Consider the following 19619-nt stretch of genomic DNA (forward strand, 5'->3'; position numbering starts at 1 on the left):
TCTCACACGTTGCACAAATGCTACCCTTGAAAACAAGTAGTTGCCATAGCCTTCTGCAAGAAATCTGTAATATCAACCAATTTCTTGCTCCAAAACATTTGGTGATATTGGGCATACCCAGCTTAGATGTTTGTGTACCCTCCTATATTGCAGTGAAGTTGTTCATAACCAGGGGGTCAGAACCCCAGAAGCAGTTGTGAGGAGGATGTGGGGCTTCAAAAAACACTCCTACTCTACTTGTAAGCATGACTGCTTACAAATGGCTTGCCCTCATAACCTAGCTAGCGGACATTTTCAGCAAACATAATAGCAAAATGCAGAATTAAAGTGTAAAAATGCCTCACTGTTTGCTCCCTAAATTGTAGTTTGGAAAAGTAAACTGCCACTGTGGTTCACTTGTCTGGACAATTTGATGCTTACCTATTATTGGATATTTTCAGAAAAGTATAATGTGTCCAAAGCATTCTTGTGAATGACTATCAGGGCTCATCTAAGTAATAAACTCATCTTGTACAGAAGAGTTCATTTGAAACACATTTGCATTTTATTTTGTGATGTTTTTCTAAACTTTTACATTCATGGATTAATTTTCAAATCTTCAAGTATGGGTTTCTACTATGGCACCCCTAGATTTAACTTCCTGTACAGGGTGGCAAAAATATTCTCAACCCCAAATGAGGGTCACATGTATGATTAAGAGCGCCAGCAATTCAGCAACTGGTGAGTTTGATAGCGTTTTGTAGGTATTAGTTGCTCTGCATTGGTTTAAAGATGAAGAATGTTGATTTTTGTGTCCTGTTGGTAAATATGGCAAACCTGAGTCTCTATTAGGCCACCTGAGGAGTTATATAAGATAAGTTGAAGGTTTGCTGTTATCTGGGGACATTCAAGGACTTTCTCTGTTGATTTTGACCTTATTGATGTAATTCAGGGTCCAAGCCATTCATCCACTGCGTAGGCTTGTTGTGGAGCAAAGCTCCAGCTTTGTAGACTTTCACCATTGGAAAATTGAGATGTTTGAAAGTCTGAGGCCTTGCTGTTGCTTTGTCACCATGTGTGACGATCATTTGTGGAGCTTAAAATAGCTCAAGTACTGTTCTTGAAGGACTTGTGGGCGGCAATGGCATAGCAACCAGGAATAAGCAAATATAAAGGTGGCGAATGTGTGTTTGTGTGAGACTGGGTGGGCCTTGTGTCTCCCTGGCTGTATCTATATGTCTACACACAAGGTCCTCGCGTGGCCTTGAAGCAGCAGGCTGGACTGCTCTCGACTTCGATGGCGGCAGGGTCATCTCTGTGGCAACAGCCCTGACTGACTGGATGGAAGGGGTCAGTCAATATCTCTCCACCCAATCCCTTATCTCGTCACTGCTCCACAGCCAGAGTCCTTTCATACAAAAATAGCTTTCCTCACTCAACCTTCAAGCTTTTACTTCAGAACACATAAGTGTTGTGCGAGTCAATGCCACTAAAATACCACTGATGAATGGACATGGACATAATTTATACAGCATTATTCATGCAGCTGCTTTGTTTTTAATAAGCTTGCCAGCTTAAATAAAGGTTTGGAATAAGTTTAACCTCAAGTTCCTCTAAGGGAAGAGCATGTGGACACAGATGGGGGTTATTTTTTCCCCCATGGATGTCTGTATTTGACTGTTCTCAGCGATGAAAAACCCCCTCGGCGACAGCGCATGTTGGCTTCAGCACCACGCTATATCTCGCGCTCGCTAATGGTGAGGTCATGTGGAACTATTTCATAATTGTGTGACGACTGAGCTGGCATTGTATAGTTATGTAATCTGGAACAATAAAAAAAGATATCAATGATGTTGAAAGGGTTTTTGGCAATGAAACAGAACAAGCAAAAACTTTAAATAAAAAAATGTAAGTGTAATTAGAAATACGTGACTAAAAGTACCGTCATGAAGCTTTGTGTTTCAAAATGGTTAAGAAGAGTCCCATGAGGTCTCTTTGACTTTCTGTCCTTAGACAGGAGTGTCAGCTGTGCAGTGTTACAGTAGCAGCTAAATTGTATATCATACAGCACTAGATGAACCAGATCCGGAGACATCAGCGAAACCTGATCTTGCTGTGTCGTGACATCATTTTCTGAACAGGGCAGCTGTGTATCTGAGCTCAGGGTCATGGATGTGATGACTCACTGATGTGCTGCATAATAGCTACAGCTCCAAGTTTAGACTGGTGACACACAAAGACTTCCTGCACCTTCCTTCTGGTGACCAATAGAGATACTCATGATTAGTTTGTTTATATTGATCAGTCAATATTAACTTTTTATGAATTAGTCGCCATTCTGTGAATGTCGCCATTCACAAAAAGGCGACACCAACATAGCCCTCCAGGGTGTCTTGTTCGTGTCGAATCTTTTATTTAAATGTTAAGAGACACTAAATCAGTCACGATCCCTGGAGTCAAATAAACATTTCAGAGCTCTCCTGTCAATTATCCCTTTAAAAGTCAATGGAGTCCATTAATAGCCTCTTCAAAGTCGCCTTCTAGCTCGAAGACACACAGCCACCACTGGCCAATTACCCTTTAGTGTAGCAGCAAAGGCATGTCACTGTTTATGTTAAATATAAATTTGCTGGCTGAAATGCTTAATCTGCTGTTACAAATGTTTATTTAGCAATAAATAAAGGCAGGTGTATAAATATATATGCATTTACCAACTGACTGGCCAAAGGAAAAGTGTAGTAGAAAACATTTTAGTTTGTTTTGCAGCTATATCTTTGACTTGTCTTGTAACCTACATTATTACAAACAAATATCAACTTATCTTAGGTAAACTCTATGATACAGATTCCACTACCTAAAGTTTAAAATTTGACTTTATTAGCGAACTCTCAAAGAGAATTGAAATTGTGAAGGGGTACGCAGCCGAGACAAAAGTTCTAGCAGTGCTTCAGTGTGATTTCAAATTGATCTGTAGCATTTCTAAGTAGCCTGTATTATAATAGATTGCATGCCAGTAAATGAAGTAGTCTTACATTTAATTTAAAAGGAAGTCACAAAGTGAATTAACAGCAGATCACCATCTTCTTATGTTGATAAACGAGGATGTCAGACAGGCTGAGCTTGTGAAGCAACTTTTAAATCATTTCATGTGTCATTGTTAGTTTACAGAGAAAGGAGATTTACAACAATATTTTATCATAATTACTGTATCATGTTATGCAATTTTAAGATGCTTTTATCACACACAATTTACCAGAGGATAAATTCAGAAAAAAGTGTTGATTGATTCAGCAATTTTACTGAAGGAAATAAACCTCCCAATAAATTAAATGACACCAATTAAGTTATTACTTAAAATTAACAGTCAGTCAGTTTATGATTGATATCCAATCCTAAGTTTTCTGTTTAAATGACTGGAGTTATCTGTTTTGTGTATCTACAGAGTGTGCATTTTAGGTCTCAATGAATAGCATTTCTCCATGCTTGAAACTTTCTGGACTAGCACTTCAGAAACCAATTCATTTTTATTCTGCAAATAAACAATAGAATAAAATTATTGTGAGTTTTTTTTTTAAATATATAAAACAGTGGTTCTTTCTTAGCTCAGGGACGAACGTAATACATTTGTCTTATGCTCAGTGTATCAGGAAAACCTATTAAACCGTGACAGAAATAATGAAATATTGAAAACTTCACACATGAATGACAGTATGCTGAGTGAAGAGGGCTGAAATATGCTGAGATCTCAGATTCTGCAGAGTTTTTAAATGCATTATTATTGGTAACCCTATGATTGGATGAACAGATTTGTATTTGTAGATTTACTTATTTGTGAAGGCGTAAAAATGGATGACATAAATAATGACTTTGACTTTTGTGCTCACTGATGCCAGCCAGTATCATGGTGTATCACACATCCCTATATGTACACTGTAAACAGTATTTTAACAGTTTTTATCTGTGATTATTTAAATACAGACAATATCTCGTAAAATCACAGGAAAATGTATTCATTACATTTTAACTGTAAAATAATATGTAGACATAAATAATGTCTACATCAAAAATATTTAAAATTAGACTATTTCCACTGTATTTAAATAAGTAAGAAAAAAAATTGTATTTAAAAATATTAGAAAGGAAAATGACTTTTATTAGGGTTTGAAAAATATTTTCACCTCTGGCCCTTGCATTTTTGATGTGTGACATTCTTTAAACGGTGTTTACATCTTACAAAAATCATTTCAATCTTGTTGCCCTTTTTTTTTTTTTACTTCAGCCTCTGTATTATCCATCAAAATGGAAACAGTGTGAAGCAAAAAGTGTCTCACCAGAGCTAACAAGCTATTTTTGCATCAATTAATAATAAAGCATTAGTACTGGGTATTTAACTCTAATCAGTCTGCACTGAAACTGAAGATAACATCCTGTACATATTATTTAAACACTGTAAACAACTAACACAAGTCATTAAGCTTTGACAGGTGTTTTTTATCCTGCTCTTCTGACCATTTACAAATATAATCTAGATTTGTATTATAATTCCAAACATATTACTTAAACAGCAGCAAACTACCATGTTACTGTATTCCATTGTCTATTATAGCTCAAACCTCCACCTGCAGTGTGGTTTAAATTAATGGGGATAATCCCGAACTCCATTTTTCCACCACCTCCCTCCTTCTCTCTTGTCCTCGTTCTTTCTCTGCTTTGTTTAGTAATTATGGATGTGTGCGTTAGAGGTTTATTGGGAGGGGGAAACCACATTGGTCTATTTTCATCCTGCTTGCTGCAGCAGAAACAGGAAGTGTAAGGCTTTTTTAAATGAGTGCTTTAATGTCAGCACGTGCTCTGCTTTGTTCTTTTATTCATAGCACACGTGACAGGCACGGAGAAGGCCATCTGTATCTCACTTTATCACTTTTTGGGTCAACCTAATATTGAACATGATATCCGTCCCTCACAGTGATGCTCGTTTTTTCCGCGGAACACATTACGTATTTTACCATCTCTGTCATCATTCTGTCTTTCACTCTCCCTCCCTGCACTGCTTTTATGTTGGTTTTTTTGTCAATGCTGACTGTCTGCAAAGTATCTCTTCTGTCCTCAGTGTGATGCCTGCTGCTCGTGGGTTTTAAGCATAATAGTAAATTTACTCAGGCCTCCTACCGAGTCGGTGTCGGTTGCATGTTGTTGTCCCGTGTTTGCATCTGTTTAGCCTTATTCTCACTGTGCAACGTTGTCTGTGTTCCTTACTTTTCTGTTGCCTCTGTTAATCGTTCATGTCAACCTGTTTCACTATGCCATCTGTCTTAAGTTCACACCTCTTTCCCATTCAAAAGCATCAAAAAATGTGTGCCCTGTAGTTGTTAATTCGCCTTTCTAGTTAAGCTAGATTCAAGTCAATTGGTGTCTGTTTTTTCTCATACTTGTCATGCACTCATTCTCTTCTAATAATAAGAACCAAGAGATGTGATCGCATCGCTCTTGTTTAAGCCTCTTGACACAGGTCATCATTATGTTTTAAATTGATTTACAGATCTTATTGTCAAGTCAAGTGAGTTTATCTACACTGATCATCCACAACATTGCAACCACTGACAGCTGAAGTAAACAACATTGATCTTGTAACAGTGTAATGTTCTGCTGGGAAACCTCTGGCCCTGGTCTTCCTGTTGAGTTTGAATTCCACCCATCTAAACACTGTTGCAGTGCAAGCACACCCCTATGGCAGCGGTACCCCAGATTCAGACCCAATCCATTATCCCTGTTATGTGCTGGAACAAGACAAATCCATGGAGGCCCCAACCTACAACCCACAGGATCCAAATGATTCACTACCAGCATATACCCATATACAGTGCTGTGACAAAGTATCTACCCCCCTACAGACATCTTCTATTTTTGCATATACTGTATATCACACTTCAATGTTTCAGACCAATATTAGGCAGATGGTTTTAACATTGTGGCTGAATAATGTTGATAACATACACTACCATTCAAAAGTTTGGAGTCACCCAGGCAATTTCGTGTTTTCCATAAAAAAATCACACTTTTATCCATGCGCTAACATAATTGCACGAGGATTTTCTAATCATCCATTAGTCTTTCAACACCATTAGCTAACACAATGTAGCATTAGAACACAGGAGTGATGGTTGCTGGAAATGTTCCTCTGTACCTCTATGGAGATATTCCATTAAAAATCTGCCGTTTCCAGCTAGAATAGTCATTTACCACATAGTAATGTCTAGACTGGATTTCTGATTAATTTAATGTTATCGTCATTGAAAAAAAAAAAGATTTTCTTTCAAAAAAATAAGGACATTTCTAACCGACCCTACAGGCTGCACAGTGGAGTAGTGGTTAGCACTTTCGCCTTGCAGCAAGAAGGTCCCCGGTTCGAGTCCCAGGATCTTTCTGCATGGAGTCAGCTGAGATAGGCTCCAACACCCCCCGCAACCCTAATGAGGATAAAGCAGTGTACAGAGAATGGATGGATGGATAACTGACCCTACAGTTTTGAACGGTAGTGTATTGAAACACAACAAAACATTGTCCAAAGTGCTGCATAATATCAGACACATGAAATCATTTACACCATCTAAAAAATTCATGTAAAATTAAGTAATGTAAAACCTCGTCATATGGTAAACTACAAGTTATTAGTATTATACACATAGATAACATTGGTAGCTTTTGCTCTGTGGCAGCTCTTCCCAATATAATTACGACCATTTAGTACTCACTGAGCTGTAGACTATTGAGAGTCACTCGCTTCTTTTATATCCATTCTCTTTTATTCTGGATTATGAGCTTTGAAGTGTGCTGATTGTGTGATTGGTCTGTTTTAATTTGCTGCTCTTTGTGCGGCACTTTGTAACATTCATTTTAAAAGTTGCACTAAAGAGGAAGGTCATTATTGTTTATGATTATTTAAGAGTTTGGCAGGCTGCGAGTGTATGCTCTCTCTTTCTCTCTCTGCACTGTGACCTTGACAACTCAGATTATCCAACATGGTAAATTCATCAATACACAATTTGCCGGGCAGTCACATGATCACCCATTTCCCTCTCTGATCAGATAGTAAATATAAATCAATGGGGGTTGTCCATGTTGAAGGAAAACAGTACCAACGTAATCCATGTTGTGTTACAAAGTAAGAAACACCCACTAGCAGAATGGGAGACTCAGGCTCACCACGCCATCCAATCACACAAAGCAGTGTAGAAGGATTAATCCCGATTATCTGCCAATGCTATTCTTAGAAATAAATGAAAAATCTCTGGGTCAGATTAGGGTTCAAGGAATGCTAAAAAAGAAGCTGATTAACAAATGACTACTGTCTGACATGGTATGACTCACACTGTGATGTATGAGCTCATATCTTTTTGTTTTTACCTTAAGCAAGCTTTAAAAGAAAGCTGTGCAGAAAACTGTGTGTTATTTGGCACATTGATCAGAGCATGAATTCAGGAAAAATGAGTCTATTCACTTTTACGTGTTAGTAAATCAATTCCCCTAGTGCCGGAGGGAAAACATTCAGAAGTGTTTGAACATAACAAATATTGTTGCCACAGTTGCACCTGCTGTGATGTGTCCAGCAGGTGGCGTCAGTGAGGAGAGAGTGCTCACTGACTATTTGACTCCTCTCTACAGGAGCTGTCCGTTCAGCACCACTTCTGAACCAAGAGCACTGACAAGAGTCAAACTATAGTCACACACTGCAAGACAGACCAAAACATAAGAAAACTCTGGTTTACAAAATGAAGCAGTCCAGGTTTCAAAGGCAACAAAATATCACATTTCAAATATAACCTGTTTCTGTTTTCCTGTATAAATTCAACTGATAAGTTGTCAAACATGGTATTAACTGTGTTGTGCTTAACTTTTCTATGGTTTTGTTCAGATTGACTGACTACAGTGCATTCAAAACCTAACCTCTGTGTGGTAAACCTGATGCAAACAACCCCTAGATTCTAATACACTAAAATTTGATCTAATTTGGCAGTATGAGAATGATTTTTTTCAGGTGATGCATGTCTTTAAATTTGCATTTTCATATACACTACTGTTCAAAGGTTTGGGGTCACTTAGGAGTGTCCTTATTTTTGAAAGAAAAGTAGTTTTTTTGCAATTAAGATGACATTAAGTTAGTCAGAAATACAGTTTAGATATTGTTAGTGTAGTAAATAACTATTCGAGCTGGAAACAGCTGATTTTTAATGAAATATCTACATAGGGGTACAGAGGTGTGCCATTATGTTAGCACATGAATGAAAGTACTAGTTTTCATGGAAAACATGGAATTGCCTGTGTGACACCAAACTTTTGAATGGTAGTGTAACTTATCTATTTTTCAATTGACCGGTACTGCTACAGCACAGTAGGTACTGGGCTGTACCTGTGGTTTTGGGTACACAGAAGTAAAGCAATGTCACAGTGACATCTCTTGCTGCTTTGATGATGTATTTATATACAGTAATATTGGCAGAAATTACAGTGTATGCTCCTTGATGCTCCAGTGTCCCGATTAAAGGCAGCTGAGTCAAGATGCTGTCCCTCTCTTAAAGACTTAAAATCCCAACAGTGGAGTAGTAGGTGACATTTTACTGCCTGATCTCTGTGGCCTTGCTGGATGTCCCCAGGAATTATGACTACCAATAACCTGACATGGTTTAAACAAGCATTATCAAGCTGCAGGTACTGTTTCTGCTGTTCTTTGCTGTGAAATTGTTGGTAAGCCGCCACTAGGTAGGCACCAGATGGACTCTGTGTGAGATGTCTTATTGTCTTCTTGCTCGACTGAAGCTCAGGGCGCACCACTCACTGCTTCTCCCTGGGAAAGGATTAGAGCGCTCTCACATCTTTGCCTTTATTTTTTTTTATTTTTCCTGACTTTTTCTCTCCCCGCAGTCCGACCACATTCACAGTAGCCTTTGAGGAGAGACTATGCTGGCTAACAATAAAGAGAAGACCGTGTCCTCCTGTCTGCTCCTGCCTGCCTCATGGTCTGGAGATGAAAGATCCGCTCACTGATCCTCATCCCTGTGAGAGTTTTTTGGTGATAAAAGTAATCACAGTATGGTCTGAGTTGCTTTCAAGAGTTAGCAGCTGCCAGCTATTGATTGCCACTTATGGATTGTTTCATGGAGACTGCTTCGTGATTCTCCGGGATGCACTTTCTCAAATGTGCAAGGTAGGAAGCAGGTGTGTGTGTGTGTGTGTGTGTGTGTGTGTGTGTGTGTGTGTGTGTGTGTGTGTGTGTGTGTGTGTGTGTGTGTGTGTGTGTGTGTGTGTGTGTGTGTGTGTGTGTGTGTGTGTGTGTTTTTGCGTAATTCATCAATATCTGTTCCAAGATGTGCTTTATGTAAAACTTAAGATCTTCAGTGCTCTTGATAGGCATGATTACCAGTCCAGTCAGCCTCTGTCATGCTTCAGCTGCCGTACATGTTTTCAAATTTACAATTAGAGCGAGAATACTTCGACTATTATTACCGAGAGACATGTTACACTTTCTCTGCTGTGCTTCAGTCTCTGGAAAGTAGATGGAACACAGATAATAATATGGCTGAACTGTTTTATGTCCAGACTGCACAGTGGTGGTTAGCACTTTGGCCTCGAAGCAAGAAGATCTCCGGTTCAAATCCCGCGGTCGACCTGGGATCTTTCTGCATGGAGTTTGCATGTTCTCCCTGTGCATGCGTGGGTTTTCTCCGGGCACTCCGGCTTCCTCCCACAGTCTAAAAATATGCTGAGGTTAATTGATTACTCTCAATTGCCCGTGGGTGTGAATGTGAGTGTGATTGTTTGTCTGTATATGTAGCCCTGTGACAGACTGGCGACCTGTCCAGGGTGTCCCCTGCCTTCGCCCGAGTCAGCTGGGATTGGCTCCAGCACCCCCCGCGACCCAAGTGAGGATAAAGCGGTGTATAGAGAATGGATGGATGTTTTATGTCCTGAACCTTGCATAGGGCCCTTCTGTCTGTGGCTGAAGCATGCGTCCTCCCAGATCAAAGAGCTCAAGTCTGACTGCATTATCTGCCGGCCATTATCTTTTTTGGTTGCGTGCCATTTCTCTATCAGTCAGTCATGCACTCACCCTCTCCTGGCAACAGTGGCATCTGAAAAAGCAAAGTGAGTGAATGAAGCTCAGTGACTCAGCACTCTAGGCTCAGTAACCGTAATAATGACAGCTTTATGCTGTGCTATATTAAAACTTATTTCTATTTGCTGTACTGTATATGGTCGACATGAAGCTGATTCAATCAAACAGCAAAATAATATCAGTTAAGTAAGTGTCAAACTGTACGTATGAATTCAATTTATCAGGCATTCTTGTAAATGCCATCTGTGCATCTATTTGTGTGTTTGCACCTGGACAGGCCAGCGATTGTGGGTTGTAATGGTGGAGAGTGATTTGCATTAGCTTTGGTATTAGTCACCCCTGATGAGGTGTAATTTGTGTGCAGTGCTTTAAGAAGATTAAACAGGAAGAATGTGCTACACGTTGACCCAGTGCCTGTGATCAAGTCTGCAATTGTTTATCATGACCGTGACTATTAAAGGGACAGTTTGAACATTTTGGGTGGTGTGAGGTACTAATCTATAGTCAGTGTGTTTCCTACAGTAAGTGGCAGTCGGTGCCTCCCCTTTCAAGAAAAGCAGATGTAAGTATTGGCACGGATGCTCAGCAGTGGAATGCTGTGGATAGAAATGCTCTATTTAGGATATTTTACTGCTTTATTGTGCCATTCTGAACCAGACTCCATCGACAAAAGCTGTAATTTTACATCACTGAACACAGGAGTTGCTGGTGTACTGTTGCATCGATTGGTTAGTCTGTTTGTATTGTGTCACTGTTGTGTTTTATAACGCTAGCTTTCATCCAAACGAGCAAGCTGTACATCAAACTGATATGGATTTATTTTTATTTTTTTTTTTTTTACTGGGATTTTTTTTTTCCAGTGGTTGAAATACATTTCGCTGCTGCCCAGTTCCACAACAGTTTACTGCTGAGCTTCCATGCCTGTACTCCTGTGTGCCTCTTCAAATTGGGGGCATGTCAACTGCCGTCTACTGTAGCTAACACACTGACTGTGGAAAAGTACCTCATGCAAACCTAGTTCATAAACTCCAAACTAACCTTTCAGAGTGAGTGATCCATTCCTATTTGATACCCGTGTCCTGAAGTGGTCAAGGGAGGAGATTGAGCAACTACTTCTGTTGTCAATGGACTGTGATGGTTTAAAGGTTAATCCGTTAAATACCTTCAAGATTAGTTTACATGGTGTTTAAGTCGGAGCCTGGCTTTCATTAGTTACTGTTGCTATGCCCGTCAAGCTTTCAATTTTTCCTCATAATGCAGCCTATAAAGATAAAGGTGACAGATTTAAAATTTAGAATTAAGAATAATTTAATATTATGGTTTTTAAGTTTCTTACACAAGTAAACGAAAGCAGCCTTCTCATCTCTTCTTAATTGAAACTGATTGGTCTGATTAATATAATGTAGAGGTACTGAGCTTAAAGACAATCAGTTTTACAAATGCAATGCAAGATTGTCCAGACTTATTGGAGTCAGAATCCATCAAACCAAAGAAACAGCAGGACAGAACTACGATTGCTGCTGTAAACTCTGTACTATGTTGGCTTTTTCTATCATAGCATGTAACCCCACAAGGCAATGTATTTGCTTGATAATAAAACAGGGCATGCAGTGCACATGTTGCAGCTTGCATTTGCTTCTATTAGAGAGCCGCGCACAAGGTTTCAGCATCAGGAGGAACCTAAAACTTGACCGGCTTGTTGTGCAAGTCAGTTAGTCAAATGAGAACAACTTACAAAAGACCCCTTTAAGATTTATACTCAGGTTATTGCAGTTATTAAACACTTGTTAGCCAGCTAAGCATGCTGAGTCACCGTCAAGTCTATCTGATTCATCATGTATGCAGAACACATAGACAGCACAGGGCTATAAACACAGGGAGTACCCCACTACACTCCATGCATTAGGAGATTAAGAGGGTTATCTGCTGACACTGATCACGGCTGGAGTCGAGTACAAGAGGAAAGAGTTGCAGCGGGTCCCCTCCCTTAATACTCTTCTCATACATGTCAGTAGAAGTGAGGGTGGGGGTCAGTGCACAGTGGACGTTATGACCGGAGGCTACCATCCTGCTCTAGTCCTCCGTGCTCGGTCGGTTGGGGCTTATCTTGGAGAGAAATAGAGAAAGAGAGCCATCTAGGGAAAAGGACAGAGCGAACAGGAGGGAGGGGGAGGAGGGTAGAGATCCTGCGCCTGCTCACTGTGAGCACAGCAAGTGCAGCTTTCATCCGCAGCGGAGGCTGAAGCTGAGACAGAGAGAGTTTGAGAGAGCAAACAGGAGCTGGAAGGGATAGTGCGAGAGCGCAATAGAAAGGAGAGCCGAGTCAGAAAGGAGCAGTCATCGGCCATGTTGGCATTTGTTTGCAATTGCTAGCCCTCCTGCCTCTGCTGCGTGCTGCAGTTTGCAACGTGAATGTTGCAGTGCACGTCACCTCCTTCTCTTTTGGGAAAACCGAAGAACCCCAGGGAGGTGTGAATTTCTGGCACAAGTGCTCAGCACTGCGGCACCTTGATCCAAGCGAAGGAATGTAGCAGAACGGTTGGACAAAGCATCCATCCATCCATCCAGACTTTGGTCCTCAACCATCCATCAGTCTCTGCATCCACTCCTCCCTTCTGTGCAGCTCTCCTGCTCTGTGTATGGGAGGTGAGGCACTGGCAGGCTGTCAGTCAGCATGCGGCGGTGTGAACGGGCAGCCCAGTGCCCACAACACGCTATGGATGTCAGACACTCCTCGCTGTACTAATGAAAGGCTTCAAGCTCGCCTGGTAAGGACAAACAAAAAGAGGAAACGGGCTGGTTGAGTGTGTTCTGTGGATGGTGTATTTCAAATGCTTTTGCTTGTAGCTTTAAGGCTGTCTTGTATGCAAAGCACAACCCAGTCAGGGGCTAGATGTCTGTGACTGGTTTCTGTTTTTTTTGTGGGCTGTGGCTTAACAGACACATATGTCATCCTGAACAACATGCTCTATTTGCAAGGCTGGATGGACTGTTAAATATCTGAGCTTTTTAGATGTCCACCTGTCCATCTTGACCTGTGTGTTTCTATATGGTTATGTAAATCTGCAGAGCAAGCACCAGCATGTAATGAGTGCTAGACCAGGACCAGTAGACTGTGACCAGAGTGTGAACATCCAGTGTGGGGCTTGCTTGCGTGTTTTCTCCACTGTGACTGTGGCGACCCTGCTCAGCTCCCCTCTGGCTGGCTCAGTGTGAGCAGAGCAGCTGAGGAGAAGCGCTCACGTGGCTGCCTGGAAAAGAGCAGGCACATGCTCCCTCCATCTCTCCTCGGCTTTCGCTCTCACTGTCTTCCTCGCTGTTCCCTCGTTATCTCACATGGACAAACAGACCCACGTCCAGGTGCCTCTACCCTCACTTTCTTTTTTCACCTGTTTTGCCACAGTGTGCGCTCCCGGTGCACTTTTCCATCGTTCCTCCTTTTATCCTCTCCTCTCTCTGTGTTTGTTTATGCTCCTCCTCCTCCTCTTGCTTGATATTTTTAGAGACGAATTACAGAGCACTGCAGGAAGAAAAAAAACTAGAGGGGGAGCAGTTTCAGCAACGTGCGTCCCGGTTCCTTCCTTCTCACTTTCATGAGGTCTTCTTCTTTTCCCTATGGGACCGCTTCTTTCCCAAATGTCTCTGTCTCTTTTTCATTATCTCTATATTTGTCTGTGTCATTTTCATCCTTCATTCATCTTCTCCTTATTTTTTTTACTCAAATTTATCACTTAATCCTCCAGGCGTCTCTTCTTCAGGCTATAGAGAGTAGCTTTCAAAATTTTCTTTTGGGTCTTCATAAGATTAATCAGACTGAGTGCATACAGTACGTATGTGTCAGCCAATGTGTGTCCATGTGTGTGTGCATGTGCCTCATGCATCCAGGGTCTCTTCATCATTCTGTAGTGTAGAAACACTGTCTGTCCTCAGTTAATCTGTTTGCAGCGCCCTGGCACACACAGGTTACTTTACACAGCACTGCCATCTGTTAGCATCCCATAGTCCTATGCAGACCTGTCTGGATGACTGGCCGTGTATAGTTTACGTGCTCTTCTGTTTCTGCCATTCAATCAGGAACATGTTTTTAAATGATGGTTTTAAATTTTAAAAAATGGCCCACGGAATTCCTGTTCAGCTGAGTTTTAGTCCTTGCTGAAAGAGAAAAAAAATCAAAGAACGAATGATAACAATCATGAGCTATCTGACTGATTCATCACTGAGAGGATCCAGCATAAATCTTATTCTTTTTACAGGGTTCTCACCAGGATTTTTTTACAGCATAACGGCAGGTCCTCCTGCACACGCATGCGCAATAGCCCTCATTAAATCTCGCGAGCGGCCCAGATGTCAGTCAATGAGCGTCACGCAGATGCTCCAAATGCTGGTGATTTAGGTCACTATTCACCATACATGGCATTACAGAAACAACCGAGACATGCTAAATGTAACCCCGAGATTGGAAGCGACTCTTAGTTTTAGACGGGAGCGGGTCAATCGACAGGAAAGTACAGCTGAGGTGGGGAGACATAAATTAACCTAGATAGGCACCCAGACTATAAAAACAAACGCACATGGCAATATCTATCAAAATAACAGCGTAGCGGCCCTAATCACAGCGTAAACTTTTAAACTGACAGCGTAACGGCCCGGTACAACAGCGTAACGGGCTGTTAAGACAGCGTAACGGGCCGTTACAACAGCGTGACGGCCCGTTTCGCTGAAATGCGCTGGCGAGAACCCAGTATTAGTGTTTATTAAGCTGCTCTGTCTTCAGGTAATTAAATCAATCAATACCTCAATCACTGCACTGGATTTTATAAACCAGTAGCTGACACTGGATATAGCAGCTTATTTATCTACATTAGCTGGTTTAGAAACACTGCAGGTTCTTCATCGAACTGACCAGAGAGTCTTTACTGTTTCTCCGAGCCATGCTGTTGTTTTCTAACACTTGGATGCCTCAGGCTGAAGGTTATGATATATATGTTTGTTAATATACATAGACTAAGCCCACATGAGCTGGTAAAATCCATAGATCATCCAGAATTCAACACATCTATTTTTGAAATATAATCCAATAAGTCCAATAGTGAAAACATATTTCTATTCAGTGATTTGCAGATTTCATATTATCTGCAAGTTATGATTACAGAATGTTTCACTGTAGCCTAGCAATAAAAATCTATGTGATGACTGATTAAATTCTACTATGACTAATAACTTTGCATACAGTGGGATGTCTGTCTAATGCTGATGACAAGCTAACTGAAATGTTCAAAACATGTGGACTTGAATCATATCGAGATTTTCAGATATGGTGTCTTTTAAGGTTTCCTTCTTTCATTGTTGTAATTATTGCCATGTAATTTTTGAGTATTCAGATTCTTCTGTTAGATGTACTAAAACTACATAATAAAAACCACTGTTAGAATAATGGAGATGATGCTTCAGATTCAAATATAATGAATTGAAAGAAAGAAATGTCGTAGTAGTAAAACGGATCTTATGTGTTGTACCGTATGTTCATGAGGCATGTTCGTGTCAAGACAAGCAATGTCGCAGAGCTCTCAGAGTGGAAACTTGACTTCACTGTTGAGCATATGTGTGTGTTTGAGAACCAGAGTGACTTTTACATCACCTACTTGTCAGAGGACACAGAAGAGAGAAGAAGTTAAAAAAAACGATGTGTGTGCACATGCGTCTGTGTGAGGGAGAGAAAAAGAGAAAGAGGGAGATTGCTCAGGATTTGGCAGTGGCCCCAGTGTATGGATGTTTGCTCTTGGTATGACATTTGGTGTGACTTAAATCTGCACACAAATACACGCACAAGAACACACTCACATACCCACTGCATGCAGACACAGATGTGCTCACACAGCCAACAGCAGCAGCTGTAGCAACAGCAAGGCTCTGACAGCAGGATAGAGCTGGAGCTTACTCACTGCACGTGGCACTGTGGACAAGCCGGTTGTCGCTGCAGGACAGCCGGACAGACTGTGAGCGCAGAGTTGCACAAATAAGAGCCTGTGTGTATTTTTAACTCAAATGTGTCTAGTTAGTCGCTCAGCTCCTCTATCTTTAATGTTATGGCCAATCAAAGCAGGTGACTGCAGCGTTTCATGTCATGGGTGAGAGAGCAGTGGAGCAAAGACACAGATAAGAAGTTTCCATCCATTACTTCTGCTTTAACATTTAAGTGTGTACATGCAGTTTATATGCACTGCATGTGTACACATCACTGTCATACACAGAAATAAAACATCAAAGGCATTAGGATGCTTGCAGCATCCAGCAAAAAAAGCTGTCCGGATGCTTCAGATCCCCACATACCAATCCCCCAGGCGTGTAATATCCAACACTGAGGCGCTAATGTCTCTCTGGGCTATTTTAGGCTGACATGAAAATTGTAGCTCCCAGGCCTCTGCACCGAGAAGATTCATTTTAATATATGCATGTTATTAGAGAGGGAGAAGCAAAAGACCTTAACTTTATGTGAACTGCTGGTTGTGGATATAATATGGCCATCAAATGTGACGATTCAGTCCCAACGCTCAGAAAACAAAATCATCTCATCGAGAGCCAAGTTTGTGAGGAAATGATATGTGAGTCTTGGGCCCAACTGCAGCCTTACAGATAGCACTGCAGCATCAGACTAGGCCACAGTGGACCTGCAAGTTCACAGCATGAGCTCTGCAGCCAAGAGAAACTGCAGAATTGTTTCCCTCCCAGTCTCAGCTTATTAACTCTCTCTTCCTCTCTCTCTCTCTCTCCTTTGTCCCCTGTTTCCTTTTTTTATTACTGTATCCTTCCCACAAGCCATTTGTCATCACTGATTATACTCTCTGCTGTTCCTCACCACACTTTTTTTGCTTGCTCCCAACATAACCTGCTTTTTTTTCTTAATCTGCAGTGGGAGTGAATATGATTAACGATGGCAGATGTGCATACATTGCATTGATTTGTAAAGTCAATGACAAGACGGAGACGTTCTTACAATAGCAGGGATATAAAAACTAGATGGGATCACAGCAGCCACAATGCCTGTTGACATTCTAACCCATAAGGAATCGGTGGCTTTTACCACATTATTGCATGATTTCAAATCTTTCGAGCTCCACCTTCATCTCATCTGCACACCTATAAGATCTCATGACTGCATCATACAAGGTTGTGATACTATCATAGACAAAGTAATTAAAACTGCCTTTGCAGTACAGTGGGTGTATCCCTGGCCAACATTTTTGCCATGATGTCATGCATATTCACGTATAGACATTCAAAACTATACAAACTTCGCTGCCTCAGTTAGCATTCATGCTACCTCAGAAGTAAAATAAATGCATCCATTAATCCTAAAGTATAATATTTACCAGCCATGATAGCATAGCTGGCATTGTTTTCACATAGTGTTTGTCTGTGTGTGTGTCATCACTGCAACATGTGGTCATGGACACACCTGCTGTAGAGGAAATTACTACAAAGGCTTTGGCAGGTGTTTATATATCTGTCTGTCTAAAAGTGTGCAGCTGAGATCAGTTTGATAATGGCTTTGGGGCAACCCATTCATACGGACTACTCATATTGTAGTAATGACTACTGAGTACTCATGGCTTGGAATGTGAACACATTTACAAGCATCACTTTTGGTGCATCGCATCAAAAGATGATGACAAGCTTTATAAAGGATACTATTTTAATTTTTTTTAATTTATGCTTTTATTTTGGTAACATAACGATGTATACTGTCTCCTATAAGGTTGTATCGTCACTACAGAATGAGCATAACAGTAATGCAATCAGTAGTAAAAGGATAATTTTATGTAACAGACAAAATGTATTTGCTGCTAACTAACTTTGAAACATCAGTCATGTCATGCTGTAGGATTGAATGTTTCTGCTTCCTTTGATCTCTATTAACCTCACTATTAATGGACTAGAAGCTGTGTTTGTGGACTGACTGTTATGTGTACCTGTCTGCCTCTGATGACTGTATGATAAAAAGACTTTACACTGGTGTTCCATAAGCTTGTTTCCCTCATGGTGCCTGGTCAGACAATAGGGCTATTTTGCCATTAAGCTTTTTAGATGCACAACCAAAACCTGCTGCCCTCCTTTCTTTCTTTAATCCTTACTGCAACTGTACACCAACAAAAATAGCTTTTTGTTTGCTGAATCCATTCACCTAATAACCTTTTGTTGTATCTGTGTATAGAAGTGTATTTGATGAATTTGATATGTCTTCTTAACAAAAAAAGAGTTATTTGTGTGTCACTGCTGTGGACATAAGCAGACAATCAAACCTGCTCCCTGCATTTTATATTATTCCTGATAATATGCATAGACAGATCGGTGTGAAAGATGACATAAAAGTGGAAAAGCTAGAATGACCCTTCCCAATTTGTTTCAAAACTTTATGTTTACTTTAAAAAGGAAAAAATATATATATTCAACTACTAAAAAGGAAAGTGAAATCACATGAAACATGAAAGATTGAATACCTGCATACTGTCAGGAGTGTCGCTATTAGAGACAAAGAATTATTTTGGTCAAGAAATGGACCTTTCTGTACGATATTGAAACATTAATCTCAAGTTCCTATCTGAATAATTTTGCATTGAAACACTGTATTTCCCATAATTATCAGAAAGAAGCATAATGCATTATTAGTGTAACAAAAATATATATTTTTAACCTAAAAAATGAATGCTAAAAATGTCCTATAAATAGATTTGTCCATTCTCGTACCATAAATCTGCACTTAAAAATTCTTATTAAGACAGAGTAGTGATATTTCAGTGCAAAAAAGAAGCAGACTGCAGTGAACAGTTTCAATAGTGAGGCATATTCATCTCTCTGAGACAGACAGAGCATGAGTGCATAAAGGGCTCCTGTGTTGGATATATTAATTTCATCCAGAGTGGCCAATAAAGTCTCACCTGAAAAGAGAAACAGCTGAAATTGTTATTTTTTTAAAGTCTGTCATGAGGCTGTCTGCATCAAATTCTTGATGAACAAGTCAATATTCACACATTGAAGATAACTTTATTTTGTGCCTCATCGACTCCAGGCCTAGTGGATCAGTTGTTCATTAATGCATTTATGCATGCCCCAGGAAAAATTCTAATTTGCATTTTCAGCAACTGCTGCATTTTTTTTTCAAATCCTAAATGGGTGTGATGACAGCTTGAGTTCAACAACAAAGTTCAAAATATAGCACAGAAAATGTCTGCTTCTTAGCCTCATGTAGAAATGAGGGTTAATATTATTAACTATTTATGTTGATCAAACTAGTCTGTTTACTAATCTCTAGATAGAATGAAACGTAGCACAACATTTGCAAGAAAACAGCAAACTGAGTTTCCCATTTTTCCTATCATTCTTTACGACAGTTTGGGGCTTTGTTCAAGGATTGTGGTGCTAAGCTTTTTAATAATTTTCTTCATTAACAGCAACATTATCAGTCATCAACCAATTGATTTATTATGCAAATTGAACACAGTGGACCTTTGTCCCCCACAAATATTGCCGT

At 40.3% G+C, this 19619-nt stretch overlaps 1 protein-coding gene across 15 annotated transcripts in view; it reads left to right on the plus strand.

Moving 5' to 3' along the window:
- Positions 1 to 19619, plus strand: part of gramd1bb (GRAM domain containing 1Bb) — a 125146-nt gene that overhangs the window by 66227 nt on the left and 39300 nt on the right. The window contains exon 1 of one of the 15 annotated variants that reach the window (XM_051957877.1): positions 9040 to 9181. The exons of 13 other annotated variants lie outside the window; for them this stretch is intronic. In XM_051957877.1, the coding sequence (XP_051813837.1) occupies positions 9159 to 9181 (23 nt within the window). In that variant the 5' untranslated portion in view covers positions 9040 to 9158. Of the gene's footprint in view, positions 1 to 9039; positions 9182 to 12310; positions 12859 to 19619 lie in introns of those variants that run through there. One more of the 15 variants, XM_051957876.1, reaches the window with a different exon arrangement.

The sequence above is a fragment of the Acanthochromis polyacanthus genome, chromosome 13, assembly GCF_021347895.1.
Source record: "Acanthochromis polyacanthus isolate Apoly-LR-REF ecotype Palm Island chromosome 13, KAUST_Apoly_ChrSc, whole genome shotgun sequence".
Taxonomy (NCBI): Eukaryota; Metazoa; Chordata; class Actinopteri; family Pomacentridae; genus Acanthochromis; species Acanthochromis polyacanthus.